We start from the raw sequence: 23,506 nt of genomic DNA on the forward strand, positions 1-23,506 counted from the left end.
TCTGACTGATGCATACATCTCTAGAGATGAATCATTATTAGCAAGAGCTCCGTTCCCACTTTGCTGGGCTGCTCTTGCAACAGCACTGCCCTTCTTAGAGCTACAGGGTGTTTTTTTGTAGGCTGGGAGCACATGTAAAGGGGTTACGGGTGGAAAAGGGGAGATCTTTTTAATAGTGGTGATGTAGTGGTGAGTGCTGGCGTGTGCTTTTACCTTTTTGTCCCCCAGGCTTGAGGGTATGTGCAGGTATTTGACATTTTCCTGCTCCCAGACTCAGTATTTAATACTCCCAGTATTTTTTGGCTCTGTATTTCTAGCACTCCAGGATGGGCAAAGTGAGATAATCCTCAGAAAAACCTAATTGCAACTTTCCTACCTGCTCATAGTAGCTTTGCTGCCTCTCTGATCTTCACTAGCAGAGTCACTAATTTCTTTGAACAAGTTTCCCGTCTAATAATTAGCAGGCTTAAAGCCTGTAACTAGCTCTGCGTACATGCAAATGTGTTTTTGGAGTGTTTGTGTAGATTTAAGGGCATTGTTTCATTGTAACATAGAAAGTGGAGCTTTTACTCACATAGCGGCTGTAGTCCTAAATAAGAGAAGGATCCACAGTGACTTCCTAAATTTATTTAATTTTGCTGTACTTTTGTCGTTACACACTGTATTTGGGAGATCTTTTTAAAGAAGAGAAATAACACTTTCAAACCTGTATCAAATCAAGTGGGTTAGAGGATTTACCTCAACCTGTCTCATCTTCCTTCCGTGGTCAATGAAGGAATGGTTTCAATTCAGAAATGAAAGGCATTTGTAAACAGATCCTTTTTCAACTTTAGCGGGCACCGCTCAACTCCCATTATATTGATATAAAGATACTTCAAGATAAATAAAGAAATTTGTGACTTTAGCAGTGTAAATAAAGAGAAAGGCATTAGGATTAAAATGGGTACCATTCATACTCTGTATGACAGCTCGGAGGACTCTAGTGGAAGAGTAACCAATGCAGTGAAAAATAATAAACTGTGATTGCTATTTAACGCCGCAGTTTTTCACAGTAGCTCAGCACGAAGTTATTTAGCACAGGTGTTTCTGTAAGTCTGATACATTGGGAAAATTCACAAGGTTCTCCGTCTCTCTTGCTCTGTGTCGGCTGTGAAAGTTGGTCCTGTGATGCAGCGAACGGGTTTCTAGGAGGAAACCGAGCATATAGGCAAATGAGCAAGTTCAAACGTAGGAAATGATCTAGATTCATTTTCTTGGTTGCTAATTTTTGTAATGCATGACAGTAGTGAGGTGAATGACCTGTCATCAAGCAAAAGGAGTGAAAAATGGGAATGAGTTATCATTCAGATTTAAGTGTGAAGCTGGGATCCCATTCTGTCCCTCGATAAAGGCAGCTTTCCCAAGGAGTGCATAGCTACCAGAGCTTTTTATTTGTTAAGTGAGAGCTTTGATAAATATTCACCTATTTTAACATTTCTCACTACTTTGTTTGGATATGGTGTATTTCTGTGCATTTCAACACAGCGTTCTACTCTGTGTGTGTTTGCAGTCAAGTAAGAGATGAAATGGTATAATTGAATTTCTAAACACCTCAAACTCTCAGCAATTTTTTTTTTTTTTGGTCTTTTAATTCTCAAGTTCTGACAGTATCTAATTTATGGCTTAATTCTTTCTAAGGTCATCTTCTAAATGAGTGACTTCTAGTTAATCTTAGACATTATAAGCTTGGCTGTGATAGGGAATCAGTTCATCTGTTCTCAGAAGGAGATGGGTGAGCTGTGAGGGAGGTTGGCAACTGAAGACTCAGAGTTTAGGTGAAGACTACGTATAATTTCTTAGGTAGTTATGATTTTTCTCTCAGTTTTTCAAGCTGATCTGTCAGTGTCTTGACTATTATAACCAAAGATAAATACGTATCATATTCTTTTTCTGACACTGTGTTCTTCAAGGAGATAAAATTACCACTTTGGGTTCTCTTATAGTGAAAGAACATCAGTTCCCCATCAGGTGGGATCCGTGTTGGTGGTGGTTGTTCTTTGTTTGTTTTGCTTTCTCTAATTCCTTAATAATCCATTCTCTTCACCCAGGAGGGCTAGAAGATTTGGCTTCCTTTTGCAGTGGGGTTTATAAGTGAAAGCTAACTTTGTTGCTTGTGGTTCTGCTGTTAATTTACATGCAGCTCTTACTGACTGTCACTAACATAGCTTTTGTTCCCTAAAATATTCACTCCGTGAATAAATATAACTTTTCTGCTATTTTTGCTCTGACTGATTTGCTCATTTCAGTCTTATGACTGAAAACAGTGCAAGTGCTCGTGTTCTGGAAGTTGCATGGTGCTTAATGAAGTACCTTGCTGAATCAGGGCTACCACGTTCCAGCAGATGAAAGCAAAGCGCATAAGAAGCTGTACTGCCAGGTTTGGCTTTGAATGTTTTTCTTTTAATCAAATTTTAGACTTATTAGCATAGCGGATCATAGTTTTGCAAAACAAACAAAAGCTTTCAGTCTTATTCTGAAAGTGTTTGGAAGTGTTAATGTAATTGGTTCTGTTTATAGTTCAAACTCACTTATACATCTCCGCTCACAGGCACAAGTAACAGAGAGTCAGCTCTTCTAGCTCAGGTCTAATGAGCAAGTGCCCCAAACCACTGGGAAGTAACTTCTCGGTTTCGTTTGTCACTCTCAAGAATCTGATAACATTCTGAATTACTTCGGTGGCAGGGGAGCGGTGTAAGGATTAGGATAAGGGTGGGATTGTAATAAAAGGTAACATAACACTTTCAGGAACTAAAATCCAAAATTCCAGTTTCCCTAAGACTTTCCCTTTTGCCTGGCAGATTAAAATATAACTTACTGACTGGATGTCACTTTTTAATTGCCATTTGGTTGGATGAGAGTGATAGTGCATCTGGTGTCTGTACCAAGGTGGTGGGAAGGGCAGGGGTCTGTGTGGAGGTGCTCTGGTCATAGCCCTCCTGTATCTGCAGTTCATGTTGCTGGATGAGCACGAGTCTCCTGGCACATGCACAGGGCTTGGATTAATATTCAGTGATGACATCGTTGGACAAGGGGGCCATAATGCATTTTAAAACACTCTATTTATTTCTCTGTCATGTGTACTGTACATTTATTAGTGACAAGAAGCGGAGCAACAATCTCGGTGTTGCAGGACTCCAGATAAATATGGTCTCATGATTATGGTGTGGAGGACTCAAAACCCAAATACCCAACCATTTCTGTGCCTGATAATTTTGTATATTTTTAGCTTCTCTTATATTTAGATTCCTAAGGTCCTGAAAGAGCTGTCACCCCAAACCTGCATTTGGCTATACTGCATCATCCCAAAGCTTGTGACAGGGAAGCATACCAGGCTTTCAGACACAGCATATTTAGAAAAGAAGGACTGAGTCTGCCAAATTCCCAAAAACCACTTCCCAGTTCCCCTCACGAATAGCAGGAAATTACTTATTATCAGTGGGTAATTCAACCACAAATGTTATTGATTATCCAACCTCAATCTTTACAGTCTTGATGGCCAAATATTTTGCAATCATTCTCTCTATTTAAAACTAGAAGATGTGATTTGTATTTTGGAAAAATTGAGTTTTTCAATTTTTCTGCATGCCACATCACATTGTGGTGCATCCCTCCAGTGGGATGCATCCCTCCAGTGTGATGGCCAGAAGCTTGAATGACAGGTGTCAAAGTGTACACCATGCTCTAACACATGAGAAAAGCCTGTGTTATTCAGAAATTTCAGATACTTGTAAAAATTATACATATTTTTATAATAAAGTCTGTATCTTTTAATGTTTGGCACTTGGTATATCCTGGTCCATACTGTTAACTCAAAGACCTAGACAGAAGGTGCATGTTTCTAATAATATTTTTCTAATTCTACATGTATTTATTAAAAACCAATACATTGCATAATTGATTGCTGTGCATTGGCTTGTTTGTGAACTATGTAGTCAAATATTTCAGTAGTTTTTCACCCAATTACTGCTAGATGGATAAATTCATTTACTGTACAAAATTCACCAAGTTCTGAGCTATATTCTCTTTTCCTAGAAAAGCTCCCCTTAGACGCCTATTGTGAAAAGATAATTTTGGTTATGTGATATTTTTAAATAATTTTTAAATGTGATATTTTTAAATAAAATTTGAGTAACCTTCTGTCATTACTACTCTACTACTTAGAAGAGCATATAAATTTAAAGGCCAATGCATTTTCAGTGCTGTCAGTGAAGCTCCAGAATATCTGAATAAAAAAATCCAGGATCTTCCAACAGTAGAAAACTGGTTTGCAACTATCATGGGAATATGGAGATATGCAAAATTCATTTTTTGGATTGCAGGATTTTCTTATTACAAAAAAAATAGAAGATATTATTCTTTGAATGAAACATAGTCTCCATACTTTCTAGTCTGTGATGCCACTTATATAAAATAACATGACCTTCAAATAAAAATAAAATTTAAAAACAAAAACTGTAAGGGTTCATAGTCTATAAGCCTTTTAGGAACTGGTTGTGAAGAATCCATATTCTTCAGTACCTAGCTGAGTACTGCATGTATGGTATTGCCTGTGAAAATTTTTAACCATTTTGTGAATCCTTAGAGACTACAGAGCTCAGCTAGGTGATAAAAATGTATGGACAATATTTGCTGTTGATATATGTGCAAATATTGTCCATACATCATCCTTTCTATTAAAACACTAAATATTTTTTGTAGTGTAAATCTTTTCAGTTGCTGTAGTCAGAAATGTTTTTCTTAGATGGATATAATAGCCTTATTGAAAACATTTTTAGTCACGCTTAGCTTTTCCTAATATTTATGTACAAATAAAAACGGATGGAGGAAACCCAAAGATGCTGTGCATTGTTCACTCCCTGCATGCAAGGAAAGATGATAACCATTATATTTTCCTCCTACAACACTTAGAAACTTGACACAGCTGGCAGAGTGTATGTTCAGATCGTGGACCAACTTTGATGTTTTACATTGTTATTAAACAGTAGCTGGCGTGGCCGTGTAGCAGCAGGATATTACACTTACCGTTCAGTAGACCTGTTTTTATAGAAAAGGACCTCCTGCCTCCTTGCCCCAGGCCACAAAACCCTCTACGGCAGAGATGGTGTTTTGGATCTCTAGCAGTAGGAGGATTCTTGTGTTGTCTTACTGGCTTTTGGCAAGTTAATAAAATAACGTAAACAGCTAATTTTGGAAAATGACAGCATGTTCTGCATGCTCAGTATATAGAAAGGCTCTGAGTCAGAAAATAAATAAATAAATAAAAGAAATACGAATGAAAAGGACATGGTAAATATAACAATGAAAAATCCCATTCAGTAGTGCTGTTTCATCTCTAAGAGATGCTTTATTCAACAGCAGGTATCAATCCCCACAAGTAACATCTGCTATCAGAGGATTTGCAGGTACACCTTTGTTCACTGCTAACTGAATTTGTGTCAGTATTATAATTCAGCAGATTTCTGCTTTTCACTCAAACCAGGATTAGTATTGACTTGGGCTGGAGGGCGTTCAAGCTGCTGTTCTTCTTTTAGCTATATTTCTCTGTAAACATCTAATTGTTTCAAAAAGTGATGTACAGTATGCAAAAACCTGAATTCAATGCAAATAAGTCTGCGCAGCTCTAAAGTTAACAGGTGTTCTCATTAGTGTAAGTAGACAAGGAACGATTCTTGAATGTTTTATAAACACTTATAATCATGGCCAAATACATTACTGTAAGTATAAAGATACTTATAGCAACATCTCTTTTTTCTTATTGTGCAATCTCAGCACTTATTAATAGGAGACATGTGTCAGTAAATGAAATACTCAAAGCCAGCGCTGGCTTCTGCCTGCAAATAATGTAGCTGTAAAATGCTCTGCTACTGATGAATAAATTTCTTGCTAAAATAAGAGTCAACGAAATGAAATCTTTACACATAGCACATATATATTTTAAATATATATCTTTGCTTTTACTGAAACTAGAGCATTCATTCTCCCTTTGATTTTTTTGTTTGTTACAGGGACTTATCATGTTGAGTCTCTCTCACATATATCATAAAGTGTTATAACGTGCATATAAAATTGGACAGGAGGACCATTCATCACTAGGTCTTGTCCAGCTGGTAAAACTAAGAAAGACAGGGACTTCTCTAGGAAACCATTGCCAATATCTCTGTATGTGGCTGGGTAATATATGGCTTCAGATTGCAAAGGCAATAACAGTAAAATATTACCCCAAGGAGAAAAGTAGCTTGCAGTAGGTATTCATGCAGTGCCTTTAGTCTTCGTCTGTGGACTAAATGCACAATTGTCTATTCCCCTACTTCCTGCTATGCACAGACGTGACTGAGTTGTGTCTTAATTATTCTCTCTTGCTTTTCAGCTATAAGCCAGTTTTGGGGGTACATCTTTCTTGCTTCCCATGTCTGCAGTGACTTCCATCTCCTCTCACTTTGACCTAATACCTGGAGGGCATCTGTCCATTTGCTCCAGTGGTGTGGGGCTGGAGCAGCGAGTGGTACAGGCATCTGAGGTGGTCGTCTTCTGCCTGCCTCAGATTTTCATTTTCTGCCCTTTGCCCTCCTCTGGAGAAAACCTCTGGTTTGTAGAAGCAAATCCAAGGAGTCAGACTTTATCTCATGTAGGGGATAATACCAGCATAGCAGATATATATCTGCTCAATACTTCTCAGTGTATTCCTTGGATGCTTAGCAGAAAATACTTGCTCTTCCATTCCTTTTCCTTCTTTCAAACAGCACGTGTTTTAATTTTCATACATCTGTAAGGGAAGGAAGAAAAAAGACCTGAACTGGTGGATGAAAAGGGGAGAATGCCCACCCATTGCCTGAAAGCAGTGGAAGCATCCCGGTACCCTCTGGCAGAGCACTGGACCTCTCCCCTCTAGGGAGGCTCCTTGGACTCTCCAGTCTAATCTCCTCTTCAAGCCCAAGGAGGAGGTTTGGTCTGTTGGGGCCTAATCAGCTTTAATCATGACCTCCTTTCTGTTGAGTGTCTTCCTTACAAATGGTATAAATCACTTCTTCTCCTTCTGAGATTCTTCACAGGCAGGCAGGAAGGGAAGAGATTTGCCTTATAATGCAGAGAAAAGACCCGATTCTCTCCTCACTAATATCAGTGCAATTCAATAAGAATTGGTATATACTATGAGTTCATTGCACAGCAGAAGGGAAGCATTAGGCTCAGAGATCTTTTTTTCTTCCTAACAGTCCCAGAGTTCATTATTTTACTGCTATTGTATGTTGAAGAGCTCAGTCCTAGAAATTCACCAGGGAAAAAAAAAAAAAAAAAAAAGAAAGAAATTTGCTCATCACTGGTGCAATACAGTTTCATTAAAAAAAAAAAATGTTATTTTGTGGAAGTTTGTCCCTAGAATTCAGGCTGTTGAATCCACTTCAGAGCCATAGGTATATATACCCCAAACATTAGATTAAATTCATTAAAAAAAAAAAAATTATTTGTGTAAGCTGGTTACTTTGGTACTGTGACCCCACGAAGGTTTCCAGAGAATGGACGTGCAAATCAGTCACGCCACAAGGCAAGACAATTAAAGACATATCTTGTAAACATCTGGCAGTGATTGGTCTTACAGTTGCTAATAGTGTGGAAGTTGTGAAAACACAGGATCTGTTTGTTGCCTCTTTGCAATGCTTGGTTTTCACAGTAATTTTTACAGAGTCAGAAGAAACAGGGTAATTATAACATAAGGTTCAACATCTTTAGATATGTAGAACATTTTCTGTTGCTTAAAACAAATATTCCCAAAGAAAGTATAAAACATTTTTCTGACTTGCAAAGTTTTTGCAGTCTATCATTTAAATTACTTAAATAAAGGGAGCTTTACTACTCCCAAAAGCTGAGAATATAACACCCGCCATGCATATTAGCTTGATCTTTTTGACAGACCAGAAAAGTGTTTGTGTGTGCCAATTAAAACAAAAATGGATCCCCAGTGGCTTGTTCCTCACACAACTTCTGAAGACTGCTATCATTGTATGCTGGGGTAACCCTGGATAAGGCGGCTATCCAAAGTAAACAAACTTTTCAAAACTTTCATGACAGATGGGGGTTACAAATGCATTTTAATAAGAGAGTTGCCAAAGCAACTTTTTTGCAATCAGCATATATTTACTTAACATCTAGCAACATTGGGAACACAAGGCAGATACTTTCTCACAAAATGTTTTAACAAATATCATTTTTTTGGAAACATTGGTTGAAGACCTTTTCTTCCAAGCTGATATTTCCCCCTCATTTCAATGTTAACTTTGCTCGACGTGCAAAGGACTGCTAGATTGGTAAAGCCAGACTGTAACATGAGACAGACAATCTGCTTGATAGTGAAATTTCTTTGGTAGTTGTAAACATCTTAGAGTCCTTTAAGTAACTTAACTATCAGCATAAACATGACTACCTCCGCTGGAGAAGCTGAATCATATCATGGATATGTGATGCAGTATGGATATAATGCAGCTGAATAACAATCCTTTTGTTTTCTTTTATTTGCATTTCTTGAATATTAGAATCTCAGCTCAATACAGTGCAGCACAGAGAGATATTTTATTTATCGTCTCTGCTGCTCTGTCTTTCAGCATAAACATGGCCAAGAGACTGGATTATCTGTGAGAAAGAATTTGAGATCAACTTCCAGAAACGCAGTTTGACTTTTGACATGTTTTTAAAAACTTACATATCTCTGTCCCTGTTTAATTCAACTCCAGTTAATTAAACCACTAAGGAGCACAGTGTCTCCCAACTTTAATTAATTTTATTTCTGCTGTGGGTGTGGACACATGAGTTTCTATGTTTTATGCATTTATTCTCAAGCTATATTATATTCTAAGTATTATTTTTTTAAAGAACATTTAGAAAAGGAGAGTGAAAATTCCCAGTTTAATTTTTTTTTCTTTTTCCCTTTTTTTTTTTTAATTAATTAATTTATTTTTAATACCAGCCCTGGTGTCTGGCATGCAGATGGTGTGTACCGTGCCCTGTGTTAAGTAGACTGGATGGCCAGACTCCATCCTGCAAAAAATATCTCAGGAAGGTAGAGGAAAAACCTAGATTCCTCTCTTTTATGGGAATCAGGATGGTTAACATGATCAGAAGAAAAACTTGCAAGAAGCAAGGTGAGATGAAGGGAGCAGTGGGAAGGGGGAAGAGTGTTAGCTTTTGAGCTAGAAATGCTCCAGCGATTCACATTTCCTTTTTTCCTATGTATATCAAGGGCAGCAATCCCCATGCACAGTGCAACAAGAGGAACACATTTTATTGAGTTTCTGCATGCAGAGGTATCTGTCAATCCAAGTTTAAATCACGTAGTGTTTACCACAAGCTGTGGAACTCCTGGGTGACATCAAAATTTAGGTTTTCTGCACTGGATTCTGCACTGGATTTAGCATTTTTGTAGGGTTTCCATGGTCCAGAAGTGTCCAATAATCCATCGCCAAACTGTTGGGGTGAGTTATTCGAAGACCTACCTCAACAATCCGTGATTTTTTCAGGATGTCCCACGTTCAGAGGGAGTTGAGTGATCTCTTGTTTCAGTATTTGGCTGAAATAAGAACTGCGTGGTGGTTTCTTGGTGGCCATATGTGAGCCATACACGAGCCGTACGTGAACCATACACTTCCCAAGCTGCTCACTCCATGCTCTTTCATTGCAGGGGAGAGACTCTGAAGTGTTTTTGCTGCATTTCTCCTTCCCCGTAGGGTTCTCCACTTCCTGTATTAAAGTTTGTGCTCGGCATTGTCTGAAAACAGTTAATCACTGCAAATAATAGTTGCAGTCACCAGAGATGCATAAGTACACTTTGAAGTGAGTGAATCAATAATACGGTTTTGTATTTTTGTTTTGCTGTGTGAATTTTTCGCCCTTTTCGATATCTCCATAGAGTGCCTATCAGTAGGATTGCTAAAATTGCCTCCATCCCTGTTCTGCAGCTAAAACAAATGTAAGAAACAAATGTGTCCGTAGAAATGTGTACTGGTAAAGAACCAGGGGGATGCCGTGAAGGATGGTTTTATCACAGCAGTGCAATAGTCCCTGGTCTGACGTTTGTAGGAAAACTATGGACAAAAGCCCCTGGGCTTATTCCATGGCACTTTTATGTGTTCTGCTGGTGTGGGAGTGCCAGGAAGGGGGAGAATCTCTGAGATAAAACATAAAAAAGAGGTGAACCAAGTGAGCTGTAAAGGTTTGGAAGTCCTGGAGAAACGCAGCCATGCATGGCATGTAGCATGTCCCAGAGCACAATCTAGCACAGGAAAAATGTAGGGTTTGTAGGATTTTTAGGAACCATTGATCCTGGATAGGATCCAGGGTATGTATGTATTGTAATGGTATTGAAAAAATACAGTATCAGAGCTATGTAGGCATTGTTTTATTTAGAAACATAGGATCTTGTTGCTTACAACCTATGGTGATATGCAAAGCAAGCCCACCTCACCATTTGCAGCTGTATAAGATGACAAGAGAAATCCTTAGTAAGCCACAAGTAGGGTATTACAAAAAATTGTTTCACACCTGCCTGCTACTTTCCACACTTTGCTGGCAGCCTGGCAGGGCCCTGAATTTAACACACATTTACCTGCGGTGAGCTGATATTCGCAGATGGTCAATGCTGAACAGCAGGACTAGAGCTCATTGTAAAACTGCTCAGAAGGAAGGATTCAGCCTGTGAAGGGATTTTCCCAGGGTACTATAGCAAGAAAGAAGGAGTCCTGGAGTCCTGCCCCCACTCTAAGCAAGTCGAAGGGCACACCCTTTGAAAACAAGAGGGCTGGTGCCAGTTGTCCTTCCTCGTGTATTTAGTGCTGACAGCGGCATCCCAATTCTGCCTGGTAAGGTCATGCTAATTCTGGACTGTAGCCCTTGCAAAAACGATATGAGAGGGATTTCAGGAAATATTGAAATAAATGAAGCACCTGGCACAATGGAGACTGGCAGCTCTATCTAGAGCACTTCATTTTCTTTCTCTTTTTTATTTTATTTTATTTGTCTTTCATTTTTTCTCCAGTCCTTCTGTTTATTTCAGCAGTGTTTGTTACAGGGACGGAGTGTTAGCACGCCTTAATATTGAAAAATTTATGCTTGTTGTTAGTTATACATCATTTAGGGCTGTGATCATAAATTGTTCAATCACAAGGTTTACTCAAAGCTAGCATTCTTTACTGATGTCTTTTCCCAAGGGTGTTGAAAATTCGATTGTTCAAAGTGCAAATATGGTTTAGCAATCCCTTCCAAGAACCATTTATCAGAAATCCTAAGGAGGTAATATATAAAAGTGGGATAGGAAACCTGCACATTAAATGGGATTTACCAGCCAAAGCCTTTGGAACTGCTTTCCTGTGAATGACTGGAATGGAGCAGAACAAAGTCAATTACTGACTGTAATTAAGGAGTGGATGCATTTAAACTGTAGAGAGCAGTAGCAGTCTTCTTGAAACTGTCTAGTTACTCTGAAGATTAGTCTGAGGAAAGAAAGAAAAGGACTTGAACTATATCTTACAGAAAGTATATTTTAAATGAATTCTCTTCCCTCAGTGCTATGATCTGTTTTTACAGATTTGCTCATAAAACACTGATAATATATGATTATCAAAATAACACATTCAGACAAAGAAACTTTCAACATGTATTTTGCTTTGGTCTTGTTAGTAATGGAGTATCTCTTTTGCATATCATACAGTACAAATGTTTATGCAGTGCTGAATGCTTGTATTTTCATAAAGCCTGAATTTGCTGAACGGAAGAATGAACTATGTTGTGTCCCTTTTAAGCCTTCAAAATACAGTAAATCTAATTATATATGTTGCTTTTACTTTGAAACTGTTATTCCATTTTATAATTTTAATAATGATTTGTTTATACTGGGTTAGAGGCATCAGATTGAATTGTTGCCTGTGTTTAGTCTAATTCACATCTGTGTGTATACATTAATAAATTGTGATATAAGGTAATAATGTTTGAATCCCAAAACTCGCAGTGTGAACTGGGCACGGATCTGGAGGTCACCTCGTTTAACTACTTACCTAAAGTTGAATTTGGGCTTTTTTTTTTTTTTTTTTTCTTTTTCTCTTTCAATAAAGTGAATGGATAGCACATGAGCAGTGGTTAGCATCGCGGCAGAGGACTGGTAGCAGAGTTCCAGTTTCCCACGTCACCGGCTCTCCCATGCTCCCGGTGAACAATGGAGAGGCTGGAGGTCTGCTCCTGAAGGGCCGGAGCCGGGCTGGATGGGGCTGGGAACATCTGCAGGCAGGCAGGCAGGCAGGCAGGCAGGCTCCCGAGCCAGCGCTGGGAGCCCATTCCCACAATCTCCGCAGCGCTCTCACAGGATGTCTCCGCTGGAGCTGCGCTGACGGGATTTTCCTTAATGCTGATGACTTTGGAAACCTTCCTTACAGGCATTTCCTCAATAACGGGAGGGTTATAGGACAATTAATGAAACATTAAGCTGTTTTGTCTTTTTTTGTTCTTTTTTTTTCCTGGTAGTATTTCAGTTTTCAGAAAGATGCGGGAAGTTTCTTTTGTGTGTTAAAAACTCTGGACAGGGGCAGATGCAGTGAAACAGTAGCACTTCAGGTTGCTCCATTTAAGTAAATAGGCTGTGCCAGGTCTTAATGGCTCTGCTCTGCTTTTCCTCACGCTCATTTCAGAGAGAAACCGCAGCGCTCAGCCATTCCCTGAGAGAGACCTGAACAGGTTTTGGTGCTGAGAAATAGCGTGCCCCGATGAGCAGATTAATGGGAGGACTGAATCTGTGTCCCAAAGCACTGAAACCTGAGCATGCAATCCGAAAGCTACCCAGGTTTGCACAGGAAACCCTTAATAACAAAATAATAACAATAATTTTTTTTAAAAAAGCTTTGGTTTCATTGTTGCTGGGTGCCCAGCTGGTTTGGAGTGTGGGCAGGGTGAGATCCTGCATCTTGCAGGATGTGAGGGAGATGTAACTCCGGTCGCTTGTCTGCAGGTGGGAAGAGATGCTCTGCCCCGCATCCGCAGCCACGTGGGCCAGGGCACTGCTGGATAACCCACAGTGCAGCACCGTGCCTCAGTTGTGCTGTCTGTAAAATGGCCCTTTCAACCCGCTTCGTAAAATACTTGGAGATCTACTTTGGTGAAAACTTAGTAAAAAAAAAAATAATAATAATAAAATAATGAAAGTGATGTATCATTATTTTCATGGTGGTTTACTGAAATTCAGACCAGCAGAATATGCATGCATATTTCCACCAAATATTGTTAGGCAGGGAAACAGCGTTATCAGGGGAATGAATATGCTTTTGATAAATATTCCCAGTGTGGGGGTCAAAAATGTAAATAAACTTCTATTCAGACAAACTGGGGATTTTTTTTTCCTGATAAATGGGCTCCTAATTACTTTGCTACAGCCATCTTTGATGGCAATTTTCTTCATGTGAAAAACAGTGACTCTTAATTTCACCAAAATGCTTTGGAAGTGGACTCTGGGATCACAGGTAGATAAATAAATGTGTAAATTCAAAGATAGAGGAATCAGAAATAAAATAAAAATACCAGAATAGAAATGCAAACTGAAAATAACAGGAATTAATTCTCACATTGCATTCATTTCTTTCCAGAATGCTTTGATTTACATTTGAACCATCTATCGTATTGAGTTTCCTGGCTTTTCTCAACTTTTGTCACGTTATCGTTATTTTTGCACTATTTGTGTTTGGTGGTTGCACTGCCGAGACAATATCTCGTTTGTTGTGACATATCCTAAACAGCTTTCAGACAGAGGTTCAAAACTCCTCGGTAACTCCGGGAGATAATTATCGATACAAAGGGAAGCGTTTGGGTGCATATCAGAGAAAACTACAGAAAATCATCTGTCCTGTGTGCTTTACTTACCTGTCTTTGCCCATCCCTCCCCTAGATCACGACAGTGTCAGGAAATGAGTTCCTCCTCCAGTCGGATATCGACTTTCTCATATTGGATTGGTTCCACGCTATCAAAAATGCAATTGACAGATTGGTATGTATTTGTTTTGGCTGTTACCTTTATTAATTAAGATGTAGCAATTTCAACTTCATTTGCTTAGGCATCTCTGCAGGTTTTAGGCAGTCAGCAGCTAGCAGCTAGCAGCTAGCTAGACATTCCTTTATCAGAAGGATACAAAAATATGTATGCAAATCTACCCAAAAATGTCAGATAAACAAGGTTGTTGAACTAAAATGTCATTTGATTCTTGCCTTGAAATGCAACGCTACATTTATTTCTCTGAAATAACAAGGACGTTGGTTTGCTGAGGGTTGTAAAAGCACACAAGCACTTAATAACTAATGAATTTTTGCATTTTCTGTTTATGCAGCCTACAGTATATAATCTTCAATAGAACTATTAATACATTTGAGCCTTTTATGAATTTTTGTATTACTTATTCACAAGAATAACACTAGCAAATAATATTCCTTTGTAACTGATTGCTGTTATTCTCCCAGGAAGGCTGGGGGTTTTCTACTAGAAGTAAGCAGGGCTGCATTTTATTAAAACAGTTTTTAATTACCAAACCAGATTCAGCTGTAGCTTTTTCTTTCTTTTTTTGCCACACTCAGTACAAATTCCAAATGTCTCCCTTCTATCTCTTCCTGCTCCAAGAACATATTTTTTTAGAGGGCACTGACTTCCCTTGTTCAGTGAAGAATCTGGTGAGAGAAAAATACCCCCATTTCTTGCATTTTTCAAACGTTTTGCTGAAATGGAATTGGCAGTGAGGGCAGAGTCAATCTTGTGGAAAGGGTTAACCTGAGCAGGGCTACTGTTTCCTTAAAGAACTGCAAACATTATATTACCCTGAGGCTATAATCAGCCAAGGAAAGTTTGATCTGATGATGTATGTCTTCATACTGTGCATTTCATTGGGTATGCGAGGATATTGATATCCCACTGAAGATTTTGGGGTGGAGTTTTCCACGGAGACTCAAAGCACTCTTTTTTTTGGCGTGTTATTCAGCTAAACATCTAATAGACTCGATTATTTCTTTAGTGCAACTCCGCAAAGAGGTGAAATCATGGCTTCAGCAGCTTTGAGTGCAGAGTGAGCCACAGCAGCATGTAGCAGAGCGAGGGTGCCAGGTGGCAGGGCTTGTCCCTGCCGTGGTTGCTCTTGCTGCGTGCCCAGGACAGGATGCAACCCAGCAGCACTCACCGAAGTCTTCACCCATACCATTTGTTCTGATTTTAAACCTTTGAATTTGTGCAGAAAGCCTTGCAGCTTTCCCCACCATTGGGATGGCAAATCTCACCTGGCCACATGCCGTGGGAAGAGGTGACCAGCCAAAACCAGGTCTCCCTCCTTCTTTGCTTTCTCCTACATGTGATTAAACTCGGTACCACTAATGATCCCTAACTGTCATTTCGTATGCCAGTGAATTAGAGCAGCAGCAAAGTCCCCTGTTCTTCCCCGTGCTTATACCAGCAAAGTTCAACCCTAGATCTGTACAGATGTTTGAAACAATTGTGTTTGAAAGAACATTTACCGTGAATATCTAAAACAGAAAGGCTACTTTAACAACCTTCCTCTTTGCAGTAATTTGGAGATAGCCTACAATGTGGAAATCATTTTGGTCTCTAAGGCCTAAAGAAGTAGGCCTTTTGTTTTCCTTACTTAAATGGGAATTTATCTCAGAAATTAAGATCAGTCTGTCAGGGGCATAAAAGCTCTGCCATATGACAAATTTTGCATTACACTTCCCTTAAATTATGTACTCACTGCATCACTTGCTGTGTCTATTAGTTTCTGATTCTGTACTGGCATTCTGTAATCTCTTGCTTCATTCTTACAAATAATAATTTTATTAAAAGCAGACATATATATATATTCTTTCCCCAGCCAAAAGAACGGAGTTGCACATCGAGAAATTTGGAGTTCAAACTCAAAAGATCCTCCAGCATCGAATTACTGAATAGCTTAGACACTGAATCCAAAGAACCAAAGCCTGAACACAGAAAATCTTTAAGTAAGATTTTTTCCTTTCTGATTTTATTCTTTTTTCCCCTTTTTAAAATAACTGTGCCATTATAGGGTAAGATAATTTTTATTACATACAGAATGTAAGGAAGATCACTGAGAATTGTAAAGCTGAATGTGTTCTGTGCTGATATACATAACTTGCATTTAAGTAAAGACAGTTACTAGCTCCATACTTTTAAAGGGTGACATTCCCTCCTAAACAAAATAAATTTGTTTAGGAGAAAAGACATTTATTCAAGCCATTTATTTTAAAAAATAAGCAACATGAGTCCTATGCTAATGGTCTATTGCAGTTGCTTTGTTTCCATTTTAGTAAAATACCTCAAATTGCTAGAGTAATTTTGTCTTATATATTTATACACTGAATTGCTGAAAGACCTGGCATATCCTCTCTCGCCGACAATCAGGGATGTATCTATAATTTTATGGAAAGTAAGTTTCAGGGATTTAGATTGATTTTTGTTCGTATGATTAGAAAAGAAAGTGATCTAAAACTAGTAGGGGCGTCAGTCCACTGAGACTTTCCTGTTCCAGCTTGTGTTGAGGTGTTTGCGGTACGGTGGGCAGCAGGAGCTGGTGGTGATCCCAAATCACTCGCTCAGCATTTGTTAATTTCACCCTCTCTCCTGAATCTTTGTTTTTCTTCTTTGTTTGGCAGGAGTCACATACTGCTGCTAATGTAAGCACCGTGACAGCTTTAGCCCCGCATGCTGGTACAAGATACCTATAGGTGCTGAAGGTCTGTGCAGGAATTTGCCTGCACACATTTCGGGATCAAAGTCTTAGATGTTAAGAAAAGAGCTACATTAAGAACACCCAATATAGCTATTTTTAATGATAATTATCCACATAATCATAAATATATGCACACATGCATGCGCTCACACGCACAAATACAGAGATTCATTAAATAGTCTCTTTTTTGCAGACCAAAGCTTTTTGTTGTTGTTTTCCTGTCATCTTGGAGATTTTTAATTTTTTTTTTAAGGTTTCTCTTTCTATTATAAAATATAAAGAAGCCTGAATGTAGCTTGTGAAAAATTGTCCCAATATCTTTCTGCTGTGTATTACATTGCATTTCTCAAAGGAAGAAAAAATAAGACTTGAGAGCATGGTAAGTTTTGAGGGCCTGATTCTGCTCTCATTGTAGCTAATAGCAAAATGCTCATAAACTGTCTTATCACTTGGGGCATTTTTATTTATTTATTTTGACTTCTCACATATCTTTAAACGATAATTTGTCAGACAAAACAGAAAAAGTGAATATGAGCAGTGGCATAGACTTACTCTACGTTTCTTTTAAAACCTTAGAGAATTATGAGTAACCTCTGTTTTGTTCAAGGCTATTTAAACTATTAAAAAATGTGAAAATATCTGCTGTGAAATCTCAGTGAATCGAAGCTTGTATCTAAACACTGTAGCTTGGATCGCTTCTAAAATATGTATTCAGAACTTTTTTGGCCCCTCGAGATCAAGTAATTATGTGGAATTAGAAAAATCATATTATTCACTTACTTATTAGTAGTCTAAGCACAAACTGTATTGTCAGTTTTCTGCCTTTGGCTTTCTGTGCCCTTAATGTTCACACAAGTATCGTAGCCAGAATTATCGGCAGCTAGAGCCAAAATTGCTTTAAAAAGGCATGAGAACTGGTAATGACACATTGTTAGCAGTTAACAGGTGGTCGTTTCATTGTCCAGTTTGACTGCAGAGCACAGAGAAGATATGTGCAATATCTGCAAGTGTGTTTATAAAGTTCTTGTAAAGTTTAACGATTTTATAATTTTATAGTGCTCTTATATTATTGACTGCTGCCAATGTTGAATCCAGACAAAGGAGATTTTTAAAAGATGGCTTAAAACTCCTCCAGTTTAGCACGAAAGACAAGCAAGTGATGTGTGTTAGCAGGCCACCACCACCGCCAGTAATCTTTAATGAAATATTCAGACGGCTCACTCATTTGTATTTTCCTTCTCTGCATTTAAGGGCTGCAAAAGATGTCCAGTTTTAGACTAGATACTGCTATGCTGCTGGTCTTTTTTAGCAGCACAAGTATATAGAGGACAGGTATATTCTACTTAAAGCATTCCAATGATTTATTCTTTAATTTAAAACTGGGGAGACTGCTCCTAGAGACCAAGTAGTAGGAATTTGGTTTTTTATGTTTAATCCTAATTGCTTCTGCTAACACTGCGAGGACAAATAGTAGTTCTCAGTTACGCTTTTTGAGTTGTAGACACTGATTTCATTGAAAATTGGGCTTAAACTGCCAGACTCAATTTCCAAAGTTCACACAATGTCTGTCCTCTTGGTCATGCAGCTTTTCAGTGGCTTCTCATCCAGTGTGGATTCAATTCATGTTTTAACTGAAGTTTTCTTGAGCTAAGAAATAACCAAGGATGGCCTTGGGAAATGTTACCAAAATATCTAAAAGTGTGATCCCGCTTTCAAATGCATGGAAAGAGATTGCTCTTTATTTTATGATGACAACTATTTCACTTATTTAATTTGTGAAGTTATTGCCTAGGCAGGAAGAACATGCTTTTCACCTAGCAATCTCCACTGTACATTTGGTGCAAGAAACCTGCCTTGCTCCACTGCTCCTTTCCATGTGAAGAAATCTTTTAAAAACTGGTGGTAGACTTCATAATTTCCAAGTAATTTCATTATCGTTCAGATTGTAGGGTTTTTCTTTTCCTTTGGTTGCCAAAAAAAAAAAAAATTAATTAGTACCAACTATAATTGAGTCTGCCAGTGAGTAGCCTGCCATGTTAATTTTATCACATGAAAACAGGGCACCGGGGTTAGACTGAGAATAGAGGTGCTGTCACGGCACGTGGTAGGAAGGGAGTATCTGTGCATTGCAGGTGTCCCAGAAGCCGTGCAGGTATCCAAAAAACAAGAGACCTTCCTGTGTGTATGGACTGCAGGAGCTGCCAGAACAGTCATAGTGTAGGTGGTAAAACCAATGCTGTGCTCTCTGTTGCACTCGGTGCTGCTTTTTCTGGCCTTGGTTGCTTTCTGGTTTGCATTTTGGCCATTCTCTGGGAATTTTGTCACTCAGGAGTGACCTCTTGTGGAAGAGCTGGGGCTTGAGTCACTATCGATTGTCGGAGGGGATCAATTCTCTTCTCCTCCCCCTTTTCCAGACGGAAACAAACGGCTGTGCAGTAGGAAGAGTGCCCTTTGGCTACCGTATCAATCTGAGGGCTGCTCTTGTCAAAATGCACAATCACAAGCTTGATAATGCAATACATTCCCAAAGCACTATATTTCCAACCTGTTCTCCATCATTTCCTTATGGCGTCACATCTACTCAGTTCATCACATTCTTATTAATATTTTAGGTTTCCTTGAAAGTGATGGAATTCTATTTTTATTACAAAAGCAACAAGAATAAATACTAATTGTTGTCAGTTATTTCCTTATGTAGTGGGAACAGTAATCTGTTCCTCAGCTTTAGGTTGCCAAAGCAAAATAATTAAATATTTTAGACATTTAAAAAATCTGTGATATTAGATAAATGCAATTTGATCTCCTTGTTTGCCACATAAAAGCTGGAACTGCCTGAATTGATAAGATTGAATTGCATTATTTTTATTGTTTCTACTCGCATATTTTTCTTATCTTCAAGAACACTTTACTGAAAATCCGGTGGTTAGTAATGCAGCAGTGCGACGGATCCTGTAAAAACCTCCTCCATATTTGAATTCTAGCTTAGAGAGCCACAATTACAGTGTCAAGATTTAAAATATATATACATGCTATTTGATATATATATTTATATATGTATCTCAGTGAAAAGGAAAGTCTTTATGGGCTGCACAATGTTATTGTTATTCATGATGTCTTTAGAGCCTCAATAAGAGTAATTGGGGATGGGGGCATCATTGTGCCAGACACAATGCGACACCAAAGTAAGACAATTCCTGCCCCAGCAAGCTCTCAGCCTGGATGAGGACAAGTTGCAACAGGTGGAAAAAGCAGACAAAAGCAGGGGGTGGAAGGAAAAGTTGACAGCAAAGCCGACATGTCATGCATATTAAACAGCAGGCTTGGGATTCCTTTCCCCCTCTTCGTTAGGATCGGGGTGTTAGCCACCCTGGCCACTGGCCAACTCAAATAATGATATTTTGCTTACCTAAATTCCTCTTGCACTTTCAACCAGGAGTCATGGGCCTTTTTAGTCCCAAAGGGGAAGGCATTGCTCTATGCTACTAGCTCGGAAGCTTCCCCATGGAATGACCGCAGGGGAATGTGTGGATATGCCTCCCAGCATCTTTTTAATTTTATATATATATATATAAATATATTATAGTATCTTCTGGTTCATAGTTTTGATTTGCATTCAGAGGTGCATTTTTGTAATGCACTTTTTTTGCAATTTTTTGCACTACAAAATCTTTTGGTTAAGTCAGGCACCCCATGCCTAGCTCTTAAGTAAGGGCTGTGTGTGCTCTAAAATTGCCCAAAGTTGCTTTTCTCGTTTCATTTAGTTTTCTTTGCTTCAGAGGGCTGAATTTTGAAACTTGAAGCATGGCATGTAAATATTCTTAAGTAACTGCTAACATATCCAGAATCATCTCTGAATGCAGTTTGTTAGATAATTAAGACTGTACAATGTGAGGGAAAAAAAAAAAAAGAAAACAAAAACAAACAAAACAACAACAACAAAAAGAAATGACAGAAAACCATTTTGGTTTTTCAGTGGTCTTGAGGAAAGAATGGGAGAAGTCTCTAAAGCTTTAACCCTTTCTGGCTTGGTGTAGTGCTTGCTTCTTTCCCCATCACAGCCCATTTATTTTAGATAGATGTGAGGTTCAAATCTAAACGGATGCTATTTAGGGAGTCTTATTAGTTTACAATGGTAGCATTATGTATAGGTCAATTATATTATTTTTAATAAAACCAAGAAATATAAAATAGTAATGTATTTCAGTGCTGCATTACCAACAACAATTAAAATAGAAAGCAAAAGTCAAGCTATATACAAATATGCAGCTTTCTACTGTAATGTTAATTTCGTCACTCTTCAGCTTGTATATTTGGCATTTATTTTTATTGCATCAACAGGACTGCAGTCAGCTTCAGATGCTGAACAAGCCCACAGAAAGAAAATGCAACTTGCTGTTTATGGAGGGCAGGAGCATTCATTTGGACTAGAGGGACTATACTATTTTTTACTTATTTTTTGTCTCAGGTTTCTCTTCAACATTTATTATAGGTATTCTGTTTTCTTAAAGCTTAGGAAAATACTGATTCAGCAACAAAGAAGTAATAATATTGTGATTTTGGAAGCAAAATATGCCAAATTCAGAAACAAATTGTGTCACTATAAAAGGAGATTATGTCACACCCAAAATAACAACTGACTGTGACAAGTTCTGATAAAAATGTGGACTTTTCCTGAATTTGAATATCCTTTTTCCATCAATTATGTTATAATGTTACCTTAATTCTTTGTTTTATTTCTACTTCACTTTCCAAAATCCTTCCAGAGTTTACTATTTGGGTTGAAAAAGCATATTTTCAAATTGGGCATAACCAAGTTCCATATAAACGTTTGGCAGGGAAATCAGTGCATGTTCACTTAATTCATTTTTATTGAACCAAGTCCAGATTTTTAGTCAGGAAAAAGTTAGATATTAATCATATCTGAGCAGGATCATTAAATTTTCCTTTACCTACTAGAACAGCAGGGTCATTATAGAACCATGAGAAGTTAGCTCACTTATTAATCTTTACAATTACATAAAAGTGATCATTTTTATAGTACTTAAGAGTAGCTCCTACCCATTACATGAAGAGTATGTGGGAATATTACAATATAATATAATGTATTATTATAGATGTGACCTGTGACTCATTGGTCTGCTCACTGACACACAACTCTGTAAAAGTTATCTGTTTGAGCTTGGATAATCTTTAATTGTTTCATATTCCTTGTGCTCATTTATGGGGCATACTAGTAAATAGAGAGCTAGTCACCGAGTTATTAATTACCTCATTATTACTTAATTATCGCTATTGCATACTTCATTTTTATGGAGAAACACATCATAAAAGAAGGTATTTTATACTGTCCGCTACAGTTAGGTATGAATGACAGTGATAGCTAGTGGAAGATTTAATTAAAGAGAATCAATCAGAAATCCTCACTATAGATTACTATCTGGTTTCTTCTGCCATTTCCAGCAAACACTTCTCATCTTTGACTTTGAAACCCAACAGTTTAAACTGGGTTCTTGTTTCAGTGGACTAATCCCCTTTCATAAATTATGTTCAAGTGCTGAAATAATTTGCACATCATTTAAAGAGTATTTGCTTTGAAACATTCACCTCAAGCCCTTTTGTATATCCTTTCTCTCTAAAGATTTGTAGTATTTGTTTTGTTCTCTGAGGTATAAAAGACCTGAGTAAACTTTATTCCTGTTGTTTCAAGATTAGTGAAATAAAATGCATATTTATTCAACTGGGACTGAAAGGAGCCTTAGTAAAGACGATCATACATACAACCCGTGGGAATGTTATAACACAAAATGTCTTAAAATCTCTTTAGGTTTGTTCAAAACACTATTGAAGGACTTAAGTTTAAACAAAAAAAAAAAAAAAAGGTTGCAAATCCATATTTCTTCTTGTTGCCAAAGAAGAGAGTGGCACCATATTTTTTTCTTAACAAAACAGACTCCTACGTGTGCACTCAAGATAAATTTGATATGGGGGCATGTAGAGACTGGATAGTCATGATTACTCTGAGTTTTTTCCTGATGAACTACACACACTGACTCACTGTTTAAGAAAACTGCATTTTGGAAAAATGTGTAGGGGTTGATTCAAACAGACAATTACTTCAGAAAAAGCAATCACAAAGAAATCATGATCAGCACATCAGCATTTTTGGTATTGGGAGTTGAGCAGTTTGGCCCCTTCCATATTCTACTATTGGGGTCAGCTCCTGTGATATGTGAGTGAAAATGTTCACTCTGGCTCTTATCACTTTTAAGCCCAACTGTCCAAAATTGGATTGGTTTGGTGCTGTCTCCTAATTCCTTACTAAGTGAGTGTTTACATTGCTAAGTAGTTTGGTGTATGCTGTGCCACATACCATGATTTTTGTTTGAGACAACAGACAATACATACAGTTACATCAGCTTGATACACCATCACTTGTGTCATCAAGAATATCTCCATTATTTTTCATCTCTGTATTTCACCTCCACAGGGAGAGAATGTAGCCTGATAGCTGGATACAGCTAAATAGATGCAGGCATTTACACTGTAACAGAAAATATTTTAGACCACTGTCTTTGGAGACAGCAAGCAGGAGGGACTGTTGAGCTTTGCTCCTTGGGAAAGAAGAGTCAGCACAGCTTTGTGTCACTCCCCTGAGCCTAATTCTGATACCTCTCATAGGAATTAATGAAATGACTACCCTGCTTGCAAGTTTGTAGCCAGAAAAA

The 23,506-nt window shown here is 38.1% G+C and overlaps 1 protein-coding gene across 1 annotated transcript in view; it reads left to right on the forward strand.

Annotated features, from left to right (window-relative positions):
- ARHGAP15 (Rho GTPase activating protein 15) overlaps positions 1 to 23,506 on the forward strand; it is a 313,229-nt gene that overhangs the window by 138,982 nt on the left and 150,741 nt on the right. Inside the window, exons 6-7 of the mRNA XM_035556046.2 lie at positions 13,949 to 14,047; positions 15,906 to 16,032. Coding sequence (XP_035411939.1) covers positions 13,949 to 14,047; positions 15,906 to 16,032 — 226 coding nt within the window. The remainder of the gene's footprint in view (positions 1 to 13,948; positions 14,048 to 15,905; positions 16,033 to 23,506) is intronic.

Source organism: Cygnus atratus, chromosome 6 (assembly GCF_013377495.2).
Source record: "Cygnus atratus isolate AKBS03 ecotype Queensland, Australia chromosome 6, CAtr_DNAZoo_HiC_assembly, whole genome shotgun sequence".
NCBI lineage: Eukaryota > Metazoa > Chordata > Aves > Anseriformes > Anatidae > Cygnus > Cygnus atratus.